The sequence below is a fragment of the Cygnus atratus genome, chromosome 1 (assembly GCF_013377495.2).
Source record: "Cygnus atratus isolate AKBS03 ecotype Queensland, Australia chromosome 1, CAtr_DNAZoo_HiC_assembly, whole genome shotgun sequence".
NCBI classification, from domain to species: Eukaryota; Metazoa; Chordata; class Aves; order Anseriformes; family Anatidae; genus Cygnus; species Cygnus atratus.
Genome location: NC_066362.1, coordinates 78,284,679 through 78,305,448, shown reverse-complemented (window position 1 = coordinate 78,305,448; position 20,770 = coordinate 78,284,679). Strand labels below are relative to the sequence as shown.

Below are 20,770 nucleotides of genomic sequence, written 5' to 3'. Positions count from 1 at the left end.
TCTAGTTGAGGAGAAAGGGGAAATACGGAACCCTGGGGCAAAGAAAGGGCTAAATTTTCACTTGAAGAAAGCTGAAGTCACCAGAACTACAAGCTCGTGGGAGCTTAGCATTTACTTGTGATTGTCAGAGCAAATGAATCTGTAAATGAATGTTCTAGCCTTAGGCATTTGAATGCAACAACAAGAAAAGTGTTAAGATTTACTCAAGGTCTTAAAATTTTTTAACAAAGTAGTAAGCACATACAGTGTCTACTTCATTAATGGTAGCCAAAGAGTACAAAGAATCAGTACAGTAATTTGTATTAAGTATTTAAAAGCACATAAAGGACATTATCTGTTGGCTCTCATTTTCAACTTTCAAGGTGTTCAAAGGTACTTTTAATACACAACCATGACATTCGTATCTTTGAGCTTAAGCACTGCTTAAATATTAAGCATAAACAGAACAGAAGCCCAGCAGTTGTTACCAGAATTGAAAGTGTAGACAAGGCTGCTCCTTCAGGCATATTGTCTCAACCAGGCTATTCTTGCTGCCAACCCTGACAAATGCAAGTGGAACAGAAAGCACTAGTGCTTGGTAGCTGCAAAAGACTTTACCAGTTACCAAATACTCATGTTTTTTTTCCAAATTCATCAAGGTAAGAATAACTCAACAATTCTTTTTATCTTCTGTCCCTTTGCACCTACTATATCAAGGTCTTCGATGTTCAACTTTAGGCCCAGAAAACATTCAATGTGGAATTCAATTTTCCTGCCTCCCTCCTTGCAAACATCCCTCCTGTCTTCAAAAAGGAGGATCTCCAGAATGTGCCAGTCAGCATCACCTTAGCAAAGCATGCTGATCAACCCAACTGACTGAGCTAACTGCCCATGCAAATACAGGGATAGCAATTGATGATGGATACCTTGACTTCAGCAAGTCTCTTGACATGCTTTCTCATAATTTTCTCATTGCTAGAAACATCAGAGATACAGACTGGATAAACATACAACAAGGTAGGAAGGAAGTTGCCTAGACCACTTGATTCACAGAACTGAGACTGGTGGTACAAAGTCCAACTGGTCGCTGTTTACTAGTTAAAATTTAGGGTCATTAACAATCTGGATACTGGGATGGGTGTACTCCAGCCAGGCTGCAGATGATGCCAAAGCTGGGGGACCTGCTGCTGCACTGGAAGGCAGGGCTGCTGCTGTACAGAGAGACCTAGGCAGGCTGGACACATGGGCTGACAGGGAACCTTAAAGACAAAAGCGAAATCCTGCACCTGTGATGGAGTAGCACCAAGCAATGGTACAGGCCAGAGCCTGACTGGTTAGAAAGTCGCTTTGTGGTAAAGGACCAAAGCTCTCAGTAGGTAACAAACTGAACATGAAGCATCTGTGCTGCAAAGGCACATTGCTAACAACTGCACAGTAGACTACATTTACCAAGAATGTAAGCAGCAGTTTGATGGATGCGACTCTTACTTGTGAGATGATAGCTACAGTGCTGGGTTCATTTTTGGACTTCCCCCTAAAAGAAACTGATACACACTATTGAGTCCAGCAGAGGGCTGCAAAGCTTTCCAGGGACTTGGGGAGAGAAGCTGAGATAACTGGATTTGTTCCAGATTAAGAAGAGAAAAAAAGCTGAAGTGGAAGGGGATCGTTGTCTTGAACTACCTAATGGAAGAGCATAGCAGCAATGGGGCCAGACTCTTCTCAGAAGAGCACAGTGATAGGACATGAGGCAAAAGGCAAGCTGCAATACAGGAAGTAACCATTAGCTCTAAGAAATTTCCTTTATTCTTTTTTTGGCATGAAGCTGCTCAAACACCAGAGCAGGTTCTAAGAGAGGCTGCGAAATCTCCATCCATGGGGATAATCAAAACTCAACTGGACGCAGCCCTGAGCACACTGTTCTGACTGGACCCACTTTGAGCAGGAGGCTGGATTAGATTTCTGGAAGTCCCTTCCAACATGTGACTCTGCAATATTTACTATAGTAGTTTCTATACACTAGACTTCCAAAAGAGTTAATAAAGGCAACACAATAATTACTTACAGTTTGCAGTCATTGCTGTATCGTAAGATGCACACAGTTATTTTGATATCAAGCAATTTTCCCTTAACCACAAGACTTTTGCTAGACTTGAGGATTTTAAAGATCCTTGTTTAAATTAAATTTTAAATTTAATTTTAAAAGCACACAAAAATACTATTACTAAAACACAAATTGAGCTTACACACTGGATTGTCCATGGAGAGGCAAACATGAGATCCTAAATGTCAACTGTACGACTCAGTCAAGAACTACTGGCTGGTCATGTCCACCTGCTTGAAGCTTAAACTTCTTTGCTTTTAAGTTAGATCCACAGTTATGCCGCTTACGTTCTTGTGGCTTCTTCACTGCTGAATCTTGGACAGTCTCTGAAATAGTCTGAGCATTTTCACTACTTCCTTTTGAAGCTGAAGACTCAGATGGTTTATTCTGTAAGTTACAAACAATTCTATTAAAATTCTAACATTGGTTTTCTTTCTTAGTGTTCCCATGCAAAAGAGAAGATGATGTCTATTTCAAATTCCATTGATTGTATTATTATACAAAATAAATTGAACAGGTGCCAACCTCTTAAAATAAACTCTAATGGAAAGGTATACATATAGCAAGTTGGTACAGATATAATTACCCTGTGAACACTTTTCTTGTTTGTTGTCCCTTGTATTGTGATGTGGTGAGCCTCATTTTTCAGCAGTCCCGCTTTTGGTCCTATCTTCAGGTAGGATATTGTAGCAAATGCCGTGAAGCTGAAGTCTTCCCTGTATAAATTAAATCAGTTTTATACAGAACATTGAGAACAAAGTCAGGATAGAGCATGCAAGTAAAAAACGGGACACGTATGGTAACCCTTCTGATTGATGTTCCAAACAGCAGCTTGATTCTGCCTTACCTAGCCAAGCGGATAGTCACTTAATTTAGAGTGAATCTGGTCAATGCTTAGCATAGTTTAATTTGTGGACTTTTATACATATGCACACACACGCATCTCAGTCTTCTGGAATACATGCAGGAAAATGAGGAAAAAATGTAATCGGTCATTTGCTCACTCTCTCTAGAGTATAAAAAGTCAGCTGCATAAAAGGATGCAAAAAAATCTAGTCAAAGAATAAAGGGATTAAATGTTTGATTTGTGCATATTCTTGGAATTTTCTGAAACTATATGAAAAAAAAAAACGTATGACAGAAAACGATTACACAAGAAGCACTGCTGTTATTTTCGCTATGTTTTCTTAAAATTTCTGAATACCACTCTCCACATTAGCCAGCCTGTCCTGACTTAAACTCTATATGGGCAATCCCATTTGCTTTGCTTATCCATGGCATGTAAATAATATTCAGTATAAATAGCAGACTTCTCTGGAATGAAGCTTCCTGCAGACTTCTAACTGCAGAAGACCCCAACTTTTTAAAATTGTGAGAGATGCAGTGTTTCGAGTATTCCTACATTTCTATTTTAACATTTTCATGTAGAAATACAGTAGTTTTTATTTTTTAAAAATACATTAAACACTTCTGAATACAAGACTACGGAATATATCCATTAATATTGTAGCGAAACAACATGGCAATAAAGAAAAATGACTACTAGTTGTTCAAGAAGAAAGGAGTACTGCTATACATACCTCAGATACTGCTGCAGCAGTAAATGGGCAACGATTCTCTCCAGTTCCTCTCGAGGGAGCTTTGGTGGAGTAACTTCAGCCACCCTTAATTTTGATACACCTTTCCCAGACCATGCATCAACTAACTTCAGTGGAGTGAGTTTCTCACTCATGTTTTCAGCTTGCTCAAGTATCTTGATTAGATCCCTGCAGTACCCTGTGATATCCATTTTCTCAAGTGCTACAAGTAAAAATGACATAATATTACATTGTAAGTCATCACATATAGTTATTTAGATAGGATCCATATGTACATTACGTGTGTATGTATATATAAGCACTTTTACATGTATAGATAAATCTTTCTGTATATGTATATATGTGCCATGTAATGCCAATGCTTTCAGTGTTTTTTCTGTTTGTTTGTTTTTTAAACTGTAACTTAACAAATGGAGCTGTAACTTTTCATCTGTCCAAGTAGGATATATTTGCAGTGAAATTTACATTTATCTTTCTACTTTGTTATTAAAACACTTGCAAGCATGTTTACAGGTTTATATTACAAATGTTTACATTACAAACTGCCAATTATTTCAAAGAAACACTTCCAAAACATAATATTTGTACAGTAGCTACTATATTATTCTGCAACTGGATTCATTTTTCTCACCCATAATACTTATTATGGAAAGATCAGAGGTCAAAGAAAAACTGAGGAACATACGCAAGGCATTTCTTCTCTCAAAACACTAACTGACAAAATAAGAGAGAAAAAATGTCACTACACAGATTATCTTCATAATGAATAATTATTACACAGCAGTAACACACGTATCCAAGCAGAACATAATGATCATGCTTCTATTGCATGATCAGATCATGGCACAGAATTACCCCAAATACTTTCCTCCAATAATAAGAATTAACTACTGAAAAGCCAGTACTACTCCTAGGTTTCCTCAGACCTCACTTATCTGTCAAGAGACCCTGATGGTAAAGCAGCAGAACAGGCCATATTTCAACTATACTTCGCTACATTGCACCTTTAAGTCTTGGGTACAAGCCAGATCCATACTTTCTTCAGCCTCTGAGCCAGGTATAAATTTCACCTATGCCTTGATTTTGCCAAACAACTTTATTATATAGATAGAACTTTATAATGTAAAAAAGTTAAACATCTTTGTTTTGTCCACTTTACCTCCAAAAAGTATACAAGAAAAAAGAAAATGTAATTCCCCAGGATGCCTGTGGGCAAAACGGAAGAACTTGTGTTCGATAATTGCATTCTACTGAAATCATCCTCTTCTACCATGCAGACTGGTTTGTTTCAGCTCCTCTCCCAAATTCCATGCATATCTGGCCCATATGCCTTCCCTCTTATAATCCTAACTTTCTTCTAAAGGAAGAGCACATGCCAGACAGATGTTGTGCTGTTAGAGCTAGCACACAGAAAAACCCTGAATTAGTGTGCTCAGTGCACACAAGCATCACATGCACACTCCTGACAAATGCAGGACTTGTGAGCACGCAGCACTGAAATCCTTTGATATTTTACTGCTAAGTCTGAAAGATACCAAGTGTTTGGCATCATGCAAAAAGCCAATCTAGGAGGTATCCTGCTAAACACCCTGTATTTAGGAACACTAAATCACTGTAAACTGATGTTCATGACAGAAGTTGCACCTTGGAAACAGGCAGTATCTTAAACACGCTTTACAGAAGTTGCTTACAGTTGGTTTAAACTAGACTATTTTTAAGCTAACCTTTTCCATGTTCTCTCTCCTTGTTTGTAAATACGATTTACTTACAGTTTTCTCTGCAGCAGTTATCACACATTCTGTTGCAGTGTGCAGAATCCCATACTTCATCAAAATGATGGGCTATGAGGACCCGGCGACACCTGAAAGAACGGAATAGCAAGGAGGGGCTATGGAAGATAAATTTACACACCTGTGTTACGAATCATGAAAATGGCAAAAGTTCCTCTGGTTCAGCTTGTATCTCAAAACAAGCATAAAGAATTGTCTCAGGAAAATCAGAAGACAAATACTGCAACATAGTATCCCTGTCAGTCATGCTAACAGGAGTAATCAATAGCTTTCAGTAATAGTAAATACTGCACTGGGGACAGTTCTGTTAAAGCAGAAAAGTAAGTATGATCTGCAATTCCAGTAGAATGAAAAAAATCTTCATAACAAACTGGTTCTTAGAATGAGACCAACAAAGGCTGCGTTGAATGCATGAATCGTCTATAACACAGAAGTGTTTTCCATGACGTATTCAATACAGCTCAGTATAGCAGATAAAGCATTAAACACATCTGGATTCCTCTGTAGCCATCAAACACTGTTACCTTAGAGTAAAAAACACAGTGTTCCAGTACTTGCTCTGAATGGGATTTGAAATCCAAACACTGTTTGTTGACAGATATTTTATGTCAATGTAACAGCTTCCAGAACATTATCCTGAAGCTGACAAGCAACACATCAACGTTCAGTTGTGTGTAAGAGTACACATAGTAGGCAGCCAAACTACAAACCCCAAACTCAAGACTCTGTTACAAAGGCAGTGTTTCTACACCGTGCTGTTTGTTTGTTGTTAAATAGCCTTAAAAACAAACTACAAAATTAGCCTATTTAAAACCTAAGCAACCTAGCCACTATAGTAACTTACTTGCTTGCATTCTGGCAGTAAGACACCATATCGTACAGCTTCTCTTGCCCTACATTTTCCATCACTACCATTGAGCTGATTCTGAATATATCTCCAAAACCATAATACAAAATGCAGTCAGCTTTTTGGTCATCCCTACCTGAAATGCATTAAAACAAACACAAAACGTAGAGTTTAAGCATCTTCTGGTACAAATTCCACTCTTATCTGCATTGGCTTCTGCAGCCCCCATAGAGTACACTACTGTAACAGACTATCAAGCATAATATATCAGCCAACAGAACATAGCATGATACAGACTAGAAATAAAATATATTTAGAACAGTCTTCTACAACTACAGAATCAAGCAAACTAAAAATAGTACACAAAGATTCAGATTCTTAAACGACTGAAATATAATATTACTGTAACACTGAAAATCAATGCAATCACCATTTCCTCACCCTACATCTCTTGGAAAATTCTATCCAAATATATATTGAAGCCTAATTCATACTTGATTAAAAGACACTGTGACCTTCAAATATCTCATTATGTATTCATGATAACAAATGAAGAGAGACTTATTTATGATTTGACAAAATACTCAATTTAAAACTAACTGTGCCTTCTATAGCTGAACTTAGATCATCTCTTCCTTCCTGTTGGCCACCCCTCCTGATGATGTGATGGGTGCCCTCCTAATGTTTGCAAGATCCAGAGAGCTGAGAAGGCCTGAAGAACGAACACTTTCTAGAAGTTTAACATAAAACAGAAAGGAACTACTTCACTTGGATAGGTAGTTGGAGGAAAAAGGCAAGTTTCATAAGCTAAGTGATACTTAGTGCTTAATGACCCTCCACTCCCTGCAGAAGAATTCCATTTAAATAAAATTATGTAAAAAGGAAGCAGATAAAAGCTTGTTGAAATCACCCTAAGTTGATAAACACTGTGAAATAACTATTTAGCACCTGTAAGACCCCTGCCTCACCTATATCTACACTTCCTGTTACGTCCAGCACTATCTAAAAGTAACCAGATTCTAGTGCAAGCATATACAAACTCCCACAAACTTTGACGGCTTTTATATTTCTTTATCCAACATTGAAGCCAAGTTCTATCATGGAAGCAGAGTTAACATCTCAACCAATTGCCCTTCTTGGTCCTTACAAGGCTTTCTTTCACATATCTGTCTTTGAAAAAAATAAGAGTGAGCACAAGCTAAAAAAAAAAAAAATATCGAACATCCAACAACAACAAAAAACACAACTTTTTTTTTTTTTTTTAAAGCTACACCAGCTGTTTAATGCTGATATACACTGGTCAACCCTTAAAATTCTAACCCTCAGGCTCCCCATCCCACCTGTATTTCTGTGGCCAGTAAAATTCAGAGAGATCATATACCATCTAGAGAAAATCTGAGCAGATTATGCATCCCGGTTGCTATGCAAAGAAAACAATATCCTTTCTGTGACAAATCTAATCAATGTCACATCAGGGAATTATTCTGGTATGCCACAGATGCCACAAAAATCAAGTAATCCCAAAAAATGCTGAGTAAAGGGCTAGATATTCAGTTATTTTTGCTACACTACAGTGCAGAGGCCTCAGACCATGAATGGTTTTTGTATCTGCTTTAAAGATTCTAAGTAGAGGCACAGTGGCGTTATACACTTTGTAGCCCAACTCACAGACATGCACATGTATCTGAAATGAAAGAACAATTTTACTGGTTAAATAGATGTCAGCTGATGCTTTGCAAATGCTGTTTACTACAATACCTGCACGTCCGCTCTCTTGGTAGTAGTTCTCCATTGACTTGCTCATAGAATGATGAATTACAAACCTCACATCAGGTTTATCAATTCCCATGCCAAAAGCAACAGTTGCCACTACAACCTGAAATAAGATTAAGAAACCATCAAGGTACTAAAACACAATTTGTTTAAATGAGACAGAAGTCTGTGAAAAGTATCTACTTAACCTGGATTTGATTTGCTGCCCATCCTTTATGAACTTTGGTCTTATATTTAGCATCCATATTTGCATGGTAAGTCCCTGCCTTGATTCCCAGTTTCTGCAAACTCATAGTAACTTGCTCAGAGTCCTTCTGAGAAAAGCAGTACACTATTCCTGCACAAAAGCGAAAGATGCCTTATTGTAATGTCTTCAAAAATATTAAAAAACAATGACAACAAAACAATCCCCAATACTTAAGGAGAAAAAAACTTTAAAAAAAAATTAAATAAAAATCAGTAAGTGGTCCTCATGCCTATTCAACATGTGGTATTGGTAGCCATGAATGGAATTTAAATAATCAATTTGAAAAAGACAAAATAGGCAAAAGGTAATATTCAAGTCCTCCTAACAGGCTTCCTACACTATGCAAAAAGTGGCTTTCTTATCTTTTAGGGTTTTCTCCTACTGCAGAGAAAAAGAGTTCAGTCTCCAGCTTTGGCTTGTAGACTGAAGAGAAAATATGGATGCCAATCTGCATAATCATGGCAGTATTCTATCAATGTTCAAGGTAGACAATGCTTGTTAGTGCTTATGTAAAGTGGTCCCTTTATTAAAGGGGTCCATCATGTCCCTCATGACATCTGAGATCTCACGTGAGATGTTTCAGACGAACTTCAGGTGTTCTCAGTTAAATCAACTTTTTGTCATTAGTCAGTTTGGGCTAAGTCTACAATTACACACAAAGCCATGCAGTTTGTAATAATTTCAGTGCAGTTCTGTACACAGGGAGTTGCCCATTACAGCCACAGAGGTCTACAGCAGAGACAGGGACTGACTGCTGCTCCAGAAAACTGGGTCCTGTTGCCTTTGTAATATGACTGTCCTCTTGATTTGCAGTACATAATTCTACTGGATGCATAAAGTCCAGCTTTTACAGTTCTACCTTCATCACAGAAGCACAATTCACCCCATCATCCATCCATCCTGGGCACTGAGTAATACATTAATTTTATGATCAAATATGAAAAAGAACTGTTAAAGGTATTAAGTACACTAACACAGATACTATATGGGAATGAAGTAAGAACATACAGAACTTTTTTGAGACTTGTTTTTACTGTCTTAAAAGTTGCTATTATTCTTACCCACGTAAACATTGTCCTACATAAGTCAACATTATATTTAATACTTCAGAAGATACAAGTAAACAGTAAAGAATGAAAATATTAATTACTCAAGGTAGGGATCTTATTAAGTTTCATCTCTTTTAACGTTGACTGTTCAATGTAAGGGGAAAGTGGAATTTCTCTATATGTTTCTCCATATGTTTCTATATGATCATTTGAAGTCATTCCTATAATGCTGAAGATTATAAATAATAACATGCTTTTACACTGTTTACCTGAGAGCCCTTTGTATCTTCCGTTAATGACCTTAACAATGTCCTCAATGAAATCTTCATTACTTGAAGGTTTATGCCGAACCTCAAAGGAAAATACACACGTGTCAGAGAGTTCTTCAAGGTGGTAAACAATCTGTCAAACAATTCTATCACCCTACATCTCCCAGTACAATAAATACAACTGCTCTGTCATTTAACCAAAATTACCATACTTTGATTATGAAGAGAAAGATTACATCTCAAAAGCCCATAGAAAAAAAAGCCCACAAATTTTCCCACAAAGAACAGTGAAAGAAGATACAGCCAGACAGAAAATACAGTCTGAGAAAATACAGCAGTCTGAGCCTGCTGCCCACCTCTCCCCTGTACACAGCCCTATCTGTGAAGCCTTGCTCACAGAGAACTGGGCAGCCCACATTCCTATGCAGATGATTGCAAGTTCAGATCAAGTCATTAAACAACACCGTCATTAAGTTGCAAGCTATATATTATGAAAATGGGTAATTGGCAATCTATCCTGAAATTCATCAGCTGCAACTTACAGGAGATAACATGACTGTGATACAGTTCAACAAACAGGTAATAAGAACATACCTCATAGTAAAGATTGGGCCGGTTGAAAGATGCAGTAAAAGTAATGCATTTCTGAACATGCAAAATTGTCTGAGCATCCTTTAAAACATGATTTGTAGCAGTTGCAGTTAACCCAATCAAGGGAGCATTGGGAAACTGTCTTTTCAAGATACCAAGGGACTTGTAGTCTAAGCAAGAATACAAAAAGGGGAAAGAAAAATGTCTTATCCCACAGATCCAAAGTTTAAAAAAAAGATATTCATCTTGATAGTATTATATGGGATAATAATGCAATAAATGTTGCTGATATTACTATTACTGCTAGTTACCACAGAGCTAATTTATATATCCAACTGAAGTAATAAGAAGGTTGTACTTAACAAAATGATTACTTTTTCTTCTAATTGAATTTTATAGAAGTCACAATTCAAAAGGCAAAACATTGAAATAGAACTTCTTAAAAATTATAAAAATTTAAGTCGCATTGCATTAACCAACATTCAGATTATTTTGCAGGTCTGTTTTTAAGAAGAGGGTTGTTTTTTTTTTTTTTTGTAAATACAGCTTTGATAAGAAACAAGCAATGTGGAATTTGACAAAAATACTGAATAAAGACTATACTAAGGAAATATTTTAAAAGGCTCAGTGCTGACAATGACTTGTTGCCTCCAAACAGAAACGCAGCCAGAGATACATATCTAAATTCCACATTGCCTGTTTCACTTGCACCAGCTCTTTGCTCAGACACATTTTTTTTTTTTTTAAATCAAAACTGCAAAGGTTGACTTCACAGTTATTTTTGCACCAAATCAAAGTTTTTCTTTTAAAGGCAAAGAGACAGTAAGTTGGTTTTCTACAACTGACAAGTTAAGAAACAATCTGAAGCACCTTTTCTTTCCCCGAAAATCAAGGGCATTTATTTCAAACTGCTTTAGAAGCAATTAAAATATATCACATGAATTTCCAAAGCATTATCATCACCTCTAATGCAGATATCTTATCAGATTATGAGCCTTGGCATCCTAGAATGAAATTCATTACCTCATCCAGAGTGCCAAAAGAGTGGTATAAAAAATTACCCATTTTTTTCCTGTAGCAGATTAAAGATGACTGTACTGGCTATATTACAGGAGGCAGCCAAAAACAGTTTCATTAGCAGCTTTTCAGGATACTGACAGCAAAATGTATAATGAAATTGCTGCAACTTGCATGAACTTAGCTCCTGGACAAGGACAGAGCCATTTGCAAATTAAAAGTCCATGAGCTAACACAGATTCTTGCCATACCTAAGTATGGAAGTACTTATTTAACACGTGAAGAAAGAACTTGGCTTTATTCCAGGCCTAACTTAGTATTTATTGATGCCTGAATAACACTGCAAACTGGATTACTAATGAGCATACCAGGCCTGAAGTCATGGCCCCACTGACTACAACAGTGGACCTCATCTACAGCAATGTGAGCAAGACACCCCGCTTGGTAAGCTTTCTCTAGCTTTGACATGAACATTTTGCTTTTTGCAATCTTCTCCGGGGTCACATAAATGAGCTTCAGTTGTGAATTTCTGTTTAGCATTTCAGTATGAACCCACTTCACATGTTCCTGTTCAAAACAAAAGGAGAAATCAGAGGCGAACAAACTAGAGCAACACACTGAAGTTGCTTACTGCTAAGATTCTTAAGAGGTTATTAACAATCCAAAGGGGGGTGATTAACACAGACTGATAAACTGTTACATAGTATTTACTGCTACTGTAAGTCTTTGCAGCTGATCACTACATATAAAACATTCATTTTTATACTTGGAAAATTTGTTGCAGAACTTTGAAAAAGCAAACTATTGAAAGTTTGTCTTTGTTTAGGCATGTACTATCTGCATTTTCCCATTAAGCTATAACATACCAAACAAACCTGTGGTACTACAAGGACCAACTGTAACTTCTATTACTGAATTTTCAAAGTGCTCTACCTCAAAGCTCACTCTAAGTTTGGCAAGTTGCATCAGGCCACTTCCCTACCAAACACACTCTCATGTGCAATTTAATGTGTTAATTTAATTTAATTTAAACGGCCTCCTGTCAATCAAGAAAAAAAATATTTCACTATGAAAAGTAATTGACTAATAACAGATCGGGAAATACATTGCTTGCTGGTCTCAGGATCAGTTTACCATCCCAAAGTAAAATAAGTAAAAGCCCACATTCCTCACCATGTCACTACTAGATAATAATAATCACCTCCTCCAACCTTCTTTCAAATCTAGAAACTGAGTAAAAACATAGAATAAACTCCAAACAAAGGTAGCTCACATCCTTTAAATAGCCCCACGAAATCTATTTATTCCCTGAAAGATGTTGGCTTAAATGTGTTCTTGTTATTAAAACAAGAAAACAAGAAATTTCCATGAGCCAGCAGTGTGCCCTGGTGGCCAAGAAGGCCAACGGGATCCTGGCATGCATTAAAAGGAGCATGGCCAAGGGAGATGATCCTCCCCCTCTACTCTGCCCTGGTCAAGCCTCACCCGGAGTACTGTGCCCAGTTATGGGCTCCCCGGTACAAAAAAGACATGGATCTTCTGGAAAGAGTCCAGCAGAGGGCAACAAAGATAATACGGGGCCTGGAGCCATCTTCCCTATGAGGAAAGACTGAGAGACTTGAGTCTGTTCAGTCTTGAGAAGAGAAGACTGAGAGGGGATCTTATTAATGTTTACAAATATCTTAACTGTGGGAGACAGAGGGATTTGGCCAACCTCTTTCCAGTGGTTTGTGGGGGCAGAACAAGGGGCAATGGTCAAAAAATGGATCACAGGAAGTTCCACACCAACATGCGAAAGAACTTCTTCACAGTGAGGGTGACGGAGCATTGGAACAGGCTGCCCAGGGAGGTTGTGGAGTCTCCTTCTCTGGAGATATTCAAGGCCCTTCTGGACGCCTACCTGGGCAGCCTGCTCTAGGGAACCTGCTTTGGCAGGGGGGTTGGACCCGATGATCTCTCTTCCAACCCCTACAATTTTGTGATTCTGTAATGCTAAACTCGATCATGTTATCCATACCACAGCATATATCTGGCAAGATACTGTTGACAGAATGGCATTAGCTGCTAAAACCGTGCCATTCATTCAGCATTCATAAATAACATGAACAGAAACCAGACACCAGCATGTATTTCATAAAAAGGCATCAAAATTGGGCAGTTAATCATACCTTACTGCTTGAAGCATTTAATAAAGTTGCAGAAATGCCAAGCTGTTCCAGAACCATGAGCTGATCTTCCATAAGTGATATCAAAGGACATATCACGAGTGTGAAACCTGTAACAATTAATTATTTGTGGCATCTGAAGCATTGTTTGAATGTTGTCATCTCGAATACATTTAAAAACAAGCAAATGAGAAAAACTATTACATCAATCCTGTTCTGTAAGAACTGCGCAACAGGAGCTTAAACTTCACGCTTAGTAGCGGATTCCTCTCCTAGACAGATAAGAGAGCGATAGGTCACATAGGGATATATTTGATCAACTGCCTTTGACATGAATGTTCTCTTAGAATCCAGACCACAAAAAATTGTGCTGCAACAAAGTATAAGAACTAATATACAAAGCAAAGCAAGTTAGATTCACAGCTGTGTCATGAGATAACACATAACTAAGCAATGCTAGGTATTGGTAGGTTAGATCTTTCCAAGCAATTGAATGGCTTATTTAAAAAAAATAAATAAATTTGAAAACTACAACTGAATACTTGTTTTTACAAATGAATACACAGAGTGTCTCCCAAATAATCTGGATCTAAAACTTCAGAATGGAACAGAAAATAACAGGTATCCATACTTCAATAATTTACAAGCTGTATATAGAATTAAGAGACAAAGAAAAAACTAATGACAAAGTGTTATGTTTTTACACACTAGGGAAACTTTTTAAAGTAATGACAGGAACCTCATTTAAATTATTTAAATTTAAATCACATCTAAATGGCACATCTATTTTAAAGGTGCTACTGCTCCTTAAAATAAATTTAAAAAAACAAACAAAACAAGCATTTCCAGTAAATCTCTCCCTCAAATCTTCATTCTTTCCCTCACCCCGATTTATTGTGGTATCAGACTCCAATGTAACACGCATTCTTCAAATAGCTACAGAAGAGAGTAACTATATCAAATTGTTTATATATTGTTTCCTCCCTTTACATACCATCAGAACAGACAGCTGGTAACTGATAACAAAGGCTCTTTCCACCACCTGTAGGCATGACAAGAAATACATCCTTTCCTGCCATTACAGCATTTACTGTTTCAAGTTGCAAGGACCTGAACTTCTGGAGTTTAAACTTGCTCTGCAGTGCAGTTTTTATCTTCTCATACCATGGAAAATCTGTTAAGAAAAAAAAAAAGTATTTTATAACTACTTTCTTAAAACATATGGAACAGTAATTTACATATGCAATAACGAGATCTGAAAGTGATATAATTTCAAATATGTGAAAGTTTTCAAAGATTCAATAAGGGCACACACAAACTGAGTCTGTATAAACTGATTTCTAGAAGATATACCTTTGGAAACCCTATGAAAATGTAAACACAATCCACCTCCAGACTAAAAGCTTTCATGCACGTAAATGTGAACTAATATTAAGAACTCATAAGTAGATGAAGGACTTTAAAGTGCTAACGATCTAGTCAATTGATTAGTCAAAAATTAAATGGAAATGAGAAACACACTCTGAAAATAATAATTAAAAAAAAAAAAGACAAAAACTCCTACAGCAGCCTTACTATTAAAATTGTCCAAATGCTTCCTTCATACAAATGCAGCAATTACAAGTAGAATAATGAAGGCAGGGTTATCACTTGTTCCATATATTCCAGAGATAATAAACATTTTAAAAAAAGGGGGGGGGGTGGCAATCACCCAAAATAATAATGCATTTATAACAGTTTTATTCTTTTTCCCTAAAAAGAGTTACAGACTGCACCATTTTAAGAGATAATACTTTCAAAACTTGAATTTCAGATGCACCAGGACGCATATTAACCATTTTCTTATTAATAAAATAAAGCTACAGAAAAACTGTGGGAATTCCAGTCCCCACTGCAAGCAATGCAAGAATTAACTCTGGGACCTGAGGTGGCATAGCTTCCTAATTTACAGAGATCACAGCTAAGTTCCAAAGTTCTCTGAAAACAAGAAAAGCTTCCCAATGATTTCAGCAAGCTTTATACTGAGACCAAATTTAGCTGTACTTCTTATTCTATATGTAAATATGCAGCATCTGATTAAAAAGGTGTTAGGTTTTTAAGCTTAGAAGGAGAGAACAAGGCACAAAGACACCCAAAACATATCAATTTCTTCAATAGCAGTGATTTGCAATTATGAAGTATCAATATGCGCATAATGTTTTACCAAACTTGGACAAATATAGGTTAGGCTACAAAATCAATTTCATTTAAAAACAAAACAAACAAACAAAAAAAAAACACAAAGCTACATACAATAGATACAGGCAGGAACTAACAATGCACTTCCAAATTACACGTGAAGTAAAAGAGGAGGAAAATAATAAAAAGATCTAAATTGAATTTGCCAGGAATAACACAGTCAAGACCCACCAGCTATCTAGGACTTCAGTTAATGTTTAATTTTAAAGATGGCACTTCCAAAAGAAGAGCAGTCCTCACACCACCATGGGACACTTGTAAGTTGGACCAACTCTACTGTAATAACGTATGCTACATGACTTTCAGCAGTCAGCATCCATCTGATTTGCATCATTAGGTAAAATGGTGGGGCTAAATAACCCACAGGAGAAACCACGCATTGAAGCAAGAAAAAACAGAGAGACAGTGCAAAGTATCTTCAGGAGTGCAAGACTTATTAACAAATCCTGAAAATATCCAGACTAATTATTCCGTGATTATTTTTGATCTAAAAATAAGTATTGCAATACATGCAGATTTACTCTTGGATTCTTTTAGCAACTCCAATCAAGCTGTGACTTTGCAGCAAGAAAAGAATAAAAGTAGTTATAACAGGCCATTCTTGTCATAATTCTGTCCATAAGAACTCAGATTAGTATTAAGAAATGTCCAGGGAGGTAAGTACAAATATTAACCCATGTAATTAAGATGGCAGGCCACCCAGCTGAACAAAATGAAATGGAACAATATCATTATCCAAACAAAACTCTGTATGAACACATTTTTCCCATACCAAATTAGATTAACTCTGTGCTAGAATATTTGAATTTGACTATTCAAACCTTTTTTGTTCCACGCTTCAGCTGAGGTTTCAGTTTCTTTACTTCCCCCTGCCTCCAAGTCTCCTGAGGACTTCTTTATCAGCCCTTTTAACATTGTCTTCTTCTGAATGAGTTCTTGCTGTTTATCCAGAAGCTCCTGAATCTGCATCTCCACTGCCTGCAGCTCATTTTCAATTGAAAGTAATTCCTCCTCTAGCACTGAAGAGAAAACAGGGTGAAGGCAAAACAGTGACTACTAATCACAGTTCTGAAGGGCATTGTGTTTCACGTGTTGATCAAGAATAATTGAAATTAAAAATAAACAGCATCTAGAGAAAAAGACAGCATGATAGGCCTACCAGTTAAGTTTACACCATCTTAATCTTTGTACGTACCATGTAAAAATACTTAGCAAGGCTTAACAACATACGTGATTTTATATGACCTATTAATTTAAGAAATATATACTCTAGGTTGTCATCTCCAATACAGTGTATGAGAGATATGCAACATAACTAATAGAGAAAAAAATCACCTCAACCTAGTTTCTCAGAAACTCTGAGAAACTCTCTGGTGTCTCACCAGAGAAATGCTTGCCATTATCTTCTTTTCTGCAGATTTATATTGAGCAATGAAAAGCAAATTGCATCTGCCTGATATTAAAGCTGAAAGAGCTTCAATGAGCACAAAAGCAGTACTCCAGCCATCCAGCCATTTTCAATGTGAGCACAATGTTAGCACATTTTTAGCAGAAAGCATTTACATGTAAGAATCAACATTAAACTCCGCAAGCAAAGGTCTTCTGAAGATGGAAATAGGGGTAATAGCAGAAAGCTCTATTTCTTGCATCCAGATCTCCCTTCTTATGCAGTACCAGAGCATTTGCTAAATGTCAAGGTTTGAACATGGAGGACAAAAGCTTTTACAAACACACACTGTTCAAATCGGAAAAAGCTGAAGCAAACACTCCCCAAAAGGCTGACTTACATAAGTGAATCCTTGGCATGGATTTGCCTTTTTACATCCTTATGTGCATCTGTGTGAATTATGGATTGTGTTCTAGAACTCAGGCCCCCAGGTTCACAAAAGTAATTAACATTTAACGCATACCACCACTTCCGAGACAGGTTAGCAAAGCATAAGAAATGTCTTTTCTTTTTTTTCCCTCCAAAATAACTGGGTTTGGCCAAAACATAGCAGATACGATAATTTGCTTATGGGAGTAAAAATGATTCATATGGAAAAAGATATCCTCATTATAAATGGCACAAAATGGGGATACTTGTCTTCCAAAATGCCCACTTTTATTCAGCAGGAATGAGTTGAAAATGTCTTAAAATATGAAGCATACTGTCAAAGCACTGAAAGCCAAGTCATTTGGCCAGATAAACCTACTTACATTTTAGTTTTTAATCTAAGAAACAAAAAGTGATTCAGTTCAAAAAAAGAAAAAAGAAAATGCAGGAGGATTGAACCAGGTGATCTTTAAAGGTCCCTTCCAACTCAAACCATTCTACTGTCTTATGAAAAGACTTTTTTCTTCACATCTGAAGCATAGAATCACAGAATGGCTCAGGTTGGAATGGATCTTAAAGACCACCCAGTTGCAACCCCCCTGCCATGGGCAGGGATGCCACCCACTAGATCAGGTTGCCCAGGGCCTCATCCAGCCTGGCCTTGAACACCTCCAGGGATGGGGCATCCACAGCTTCTCTGGGCAACCTGTTCCAGTGCCTCACCACCCTCTGAGAGAAGAATTTCCTTCTAACCTCTAACCTAAATCTCCCCTCTTTCAGTTTAAAACCATTCCCCCTTGTCCTATCATTATCTACCCAAGTAAAGAGTCCCTATCCATCCTTTTTATAAGACCCCTTTAAGTACTGAAAGGCTGCGATGAGGTCACTCTTCTCTTCTGTAGGCTGAACATCCCCAGCTCTCCCAGCCTATCTTTGTAGGAGAGATGCTCCAGCCCCTTGATCATCTTTGTGTCCCTCCTCTGGACCCATTCTAAAAGCTCCGCATCCTTCTTGTGCTGGGGTCTCCAGACCTGGATGCAGCACTCCAGGTGGGGCCTCACAAGGGCAGAGCAGAAGAGGACAATCACCTCCCTTGACCTGCTGGCCACTCCTCTTTTGATGCAGCCCAGAATGCAGTCGGCCTTCTGGGCAATGTGTAACAACAGAGAGCTGACACACTCCTTTCTGCATACATTAGATTCATATAAAGAACAATGAGGAACATCATGTGATCGAGTCTGTTAGTCAAAAGACAGCAAAATGATCATACTGAATACTAATTTTGGATTACCTGCAACAGCTGCCATCTCTGGAGATTACAGAAGGCTATCCTCAGGAGAATTTGCTTAACCAAACTGTCACTAATAATAAAGAAAAAAAAATCATTACTAATCTTTCTAAACTTAGAACAAATTTACTGCAAGAAATTTTTCATTAATATATAAGGTGTTAGTATAACAGGTTAAGTATAGGTTCATTTAATCTGCCCATAATAAATATACCCAACTACGTGACAACACACTTTTTTCCCTTCTGCAAAAGAGACAGATATGAAGTCATAAACAGATCCTAAGGCTACACAGAGCTTACCAGCCTTCCAATGAAACCATGTGAATTTTGACCAAGACTTAAATTTTACAAAACACTCTCTCTTCCTTCGTAATACATGAATGGCGTAATATAGACCAGTCATTGACCTACCTTAGGCCTACCTTTTTTTGGTTCTCTTCAACAACTACTTTACAGAGAAATCAGAACAATTACATTCTGTCCATTAGAAAAGCATCCACCATAATACCTGGAGGATACTCACCCAGAAAAAGTGAAAGGGAGCAAATTCAATGGACCTGCACTAGAAGCTGATCCTACTGTATCCTACCTATTTTACTGTGTTCCTACAAATGGTGGAAAAATACATACATAAACAAAGACTATGCAAATAAAGGACCAAATTTGTCAGAAGAATTTGTATGCAAAACTAAGTCCCACACTTCAGACAGAAGTTGATAGGATAATTCAGCAGTTTCCATGTCACCCATGAAATCTGAGTTACGGTCCTGTCTTTCCACCACCTGCCACTTACACAAAAGCATCTGGAAATGTTCGCCTTTCCAAAATACAGAGCAGGGAGGGACACAAAGAAAATCAGTAGCTACAGAACTGACAAACTGCAAATGCAATACACTACTTCTGTTCTCCCAAATAAACGCAATAGTCACAAATACCACCAGGCTGATAGCTCATAAGCCATTTTCTTATCCAAAGAGTGGGAAGCAAATTAAACTTACCTATAGAGGTTCTCCTCTATGGTGCTGAGGCTCTGTAAGCCTTTAGTTTAGATTCTGCCTCTAAAAGAGGTAGCTCAACATACCTTCCAATTGATTATATAACAGCACTGCCAGCAAAGTCCTCATCTACCCTTTGACTCCTCAAAAATGCAGCTCCTAAGAAGCCGAATAAAGATGAACTCGTACCTTATGAGCCACAGGTGGACAAAAGGCAAGTGAAAGCATCGTGCCCCTTAGGTAGTTTTACCCCACTGTACAAACAGCTGGTTACTACCACATCATCCCATTAGAGCTTTTCCTAAGTCACCCTGCGGCTCAGCATCCTGGCACTGGGAGTTCCCTCACCCCCTTCCCTCCAGCCCCCGACTTGGAGCTCTGGGGTACCCCTGTGCAAGGGGCACGGTGCTCAGGGAACCCAGCCCATCATAGAATCAGTAGGGTTGGAAAAGACCTCCAGTACCGTCTGGTCCAACCATCACCCTACCACCAATGTCACCCACTAAACCATGTCCCTAAGCACCAGGTCCAACCTTTCCTTAAACAACCCCAGGGACGGTGACTCCACCACCTCCCTGGGCAACCCGTTCCAATACCTGACTACTCCTTCTGAGAAGAAATGTCTTTTAATTTCCAACCTGAACCTCCCCGGTGCAACTTGAGGCCATTCCCTCTAGTCCATCGCCTTTACAACCGCGGAAGCGCCACTCACGCGACGGAGCAACAGGGCACAACCTGCAGGCAGCCCCAAAACCCCGGCGCGCACCCCACAAACCCCTGACTAAAGGATCAGATTTATTTCTTTTTAAAACCGAACCCACGTCACAGACCAGCACGCCGAGCGACCGTTCCCGGGTCCACCCTCACCTCCAGCCGCCCCCGACGGGGCTGCCTCGGTGCTTACGGCCGCGGCCCCGAAACAGCCCCAAATCGGCCCCAAAAGAGCCCAATACAGCCCCAAAACGGCCCCACCGGCTCCCGGGCCCCGCCTCTTCCGCTGCC

General features: G+C 38.3%; 1 protein-coding gene across 6 annotated transcripts; it reads right to left on the bottom strand.

Moving 5' to 3' along the window:
* Window positions 1-188: 188 nt before the first annotated feature.
* RECQL (RecQ like helicase) lies at window positions 189-20,770 on the bottom strand. Of its 6 annotated transcripts, none has more exons than XM_050709476.1 (16): window positions 20,741-20,770; window positions 19,772-19,927; window positions 18,775-18,844; window positions 16,489-16,686; window positions 14,424-14,603; window positions 13,433-13,539; window positions 11,633-11,831; window positions 10,251-10,417; window positions 9,657-9,738; window positions 8,280-8,428; window positions 8,077-8,194; window positions 6,316-6,454; window positions 5,451-5,542; window positions 3,664-3,883; window positions 2,670-2,799; window positions 189-2,470 (listed from the first exon to the last, which is right to left on the bottom strand). In XM_050709476.1, the coding sequence occupies exons 3-16, from the start codon at window positions 18,788-18,790 to the stop codon at window positions 2,282-2,284; spliced, it is 1,986 nt and encodes a 661-aa protein (XP_050565433.1). In that variant the 5' UTR covers window positions 18,791-18,844; window positions 19,772-19,927; window positions 20,741-20,770; the 3' UTR covers window positions 189-2,281. The 6 variants fall into 6 exon arrangements, with proteins under 6 accessions (XP_050565433.1, XP_035396606.1, XP_035396608.1 ...); XM_035540713.2 differs by having other exon boundaries at window positions 20,636-20,766; XM_035540715.2 differs by having other exon boundaries at window positions 19,855-19,927; window positions 20,636-20,758.

Coding starts and splice junctions, on each gene's coding strand:
- RECQL (XM_050709476.1), bottom strand. Junction 10,418..11,632: donor GGGCCATGACTTCAGGCCTG/GTATGCTCATTA, acceptor ATTCTTGCTTAG/ACTACAAGTCCCTTGGTATC. Junction 2,471..2,669: donor ACAAGAAAAGTGTTCACAGG/GTAATTATATCT, acceptor TGTAACTTACAG/AATAAACCATCTGAGTCTTC.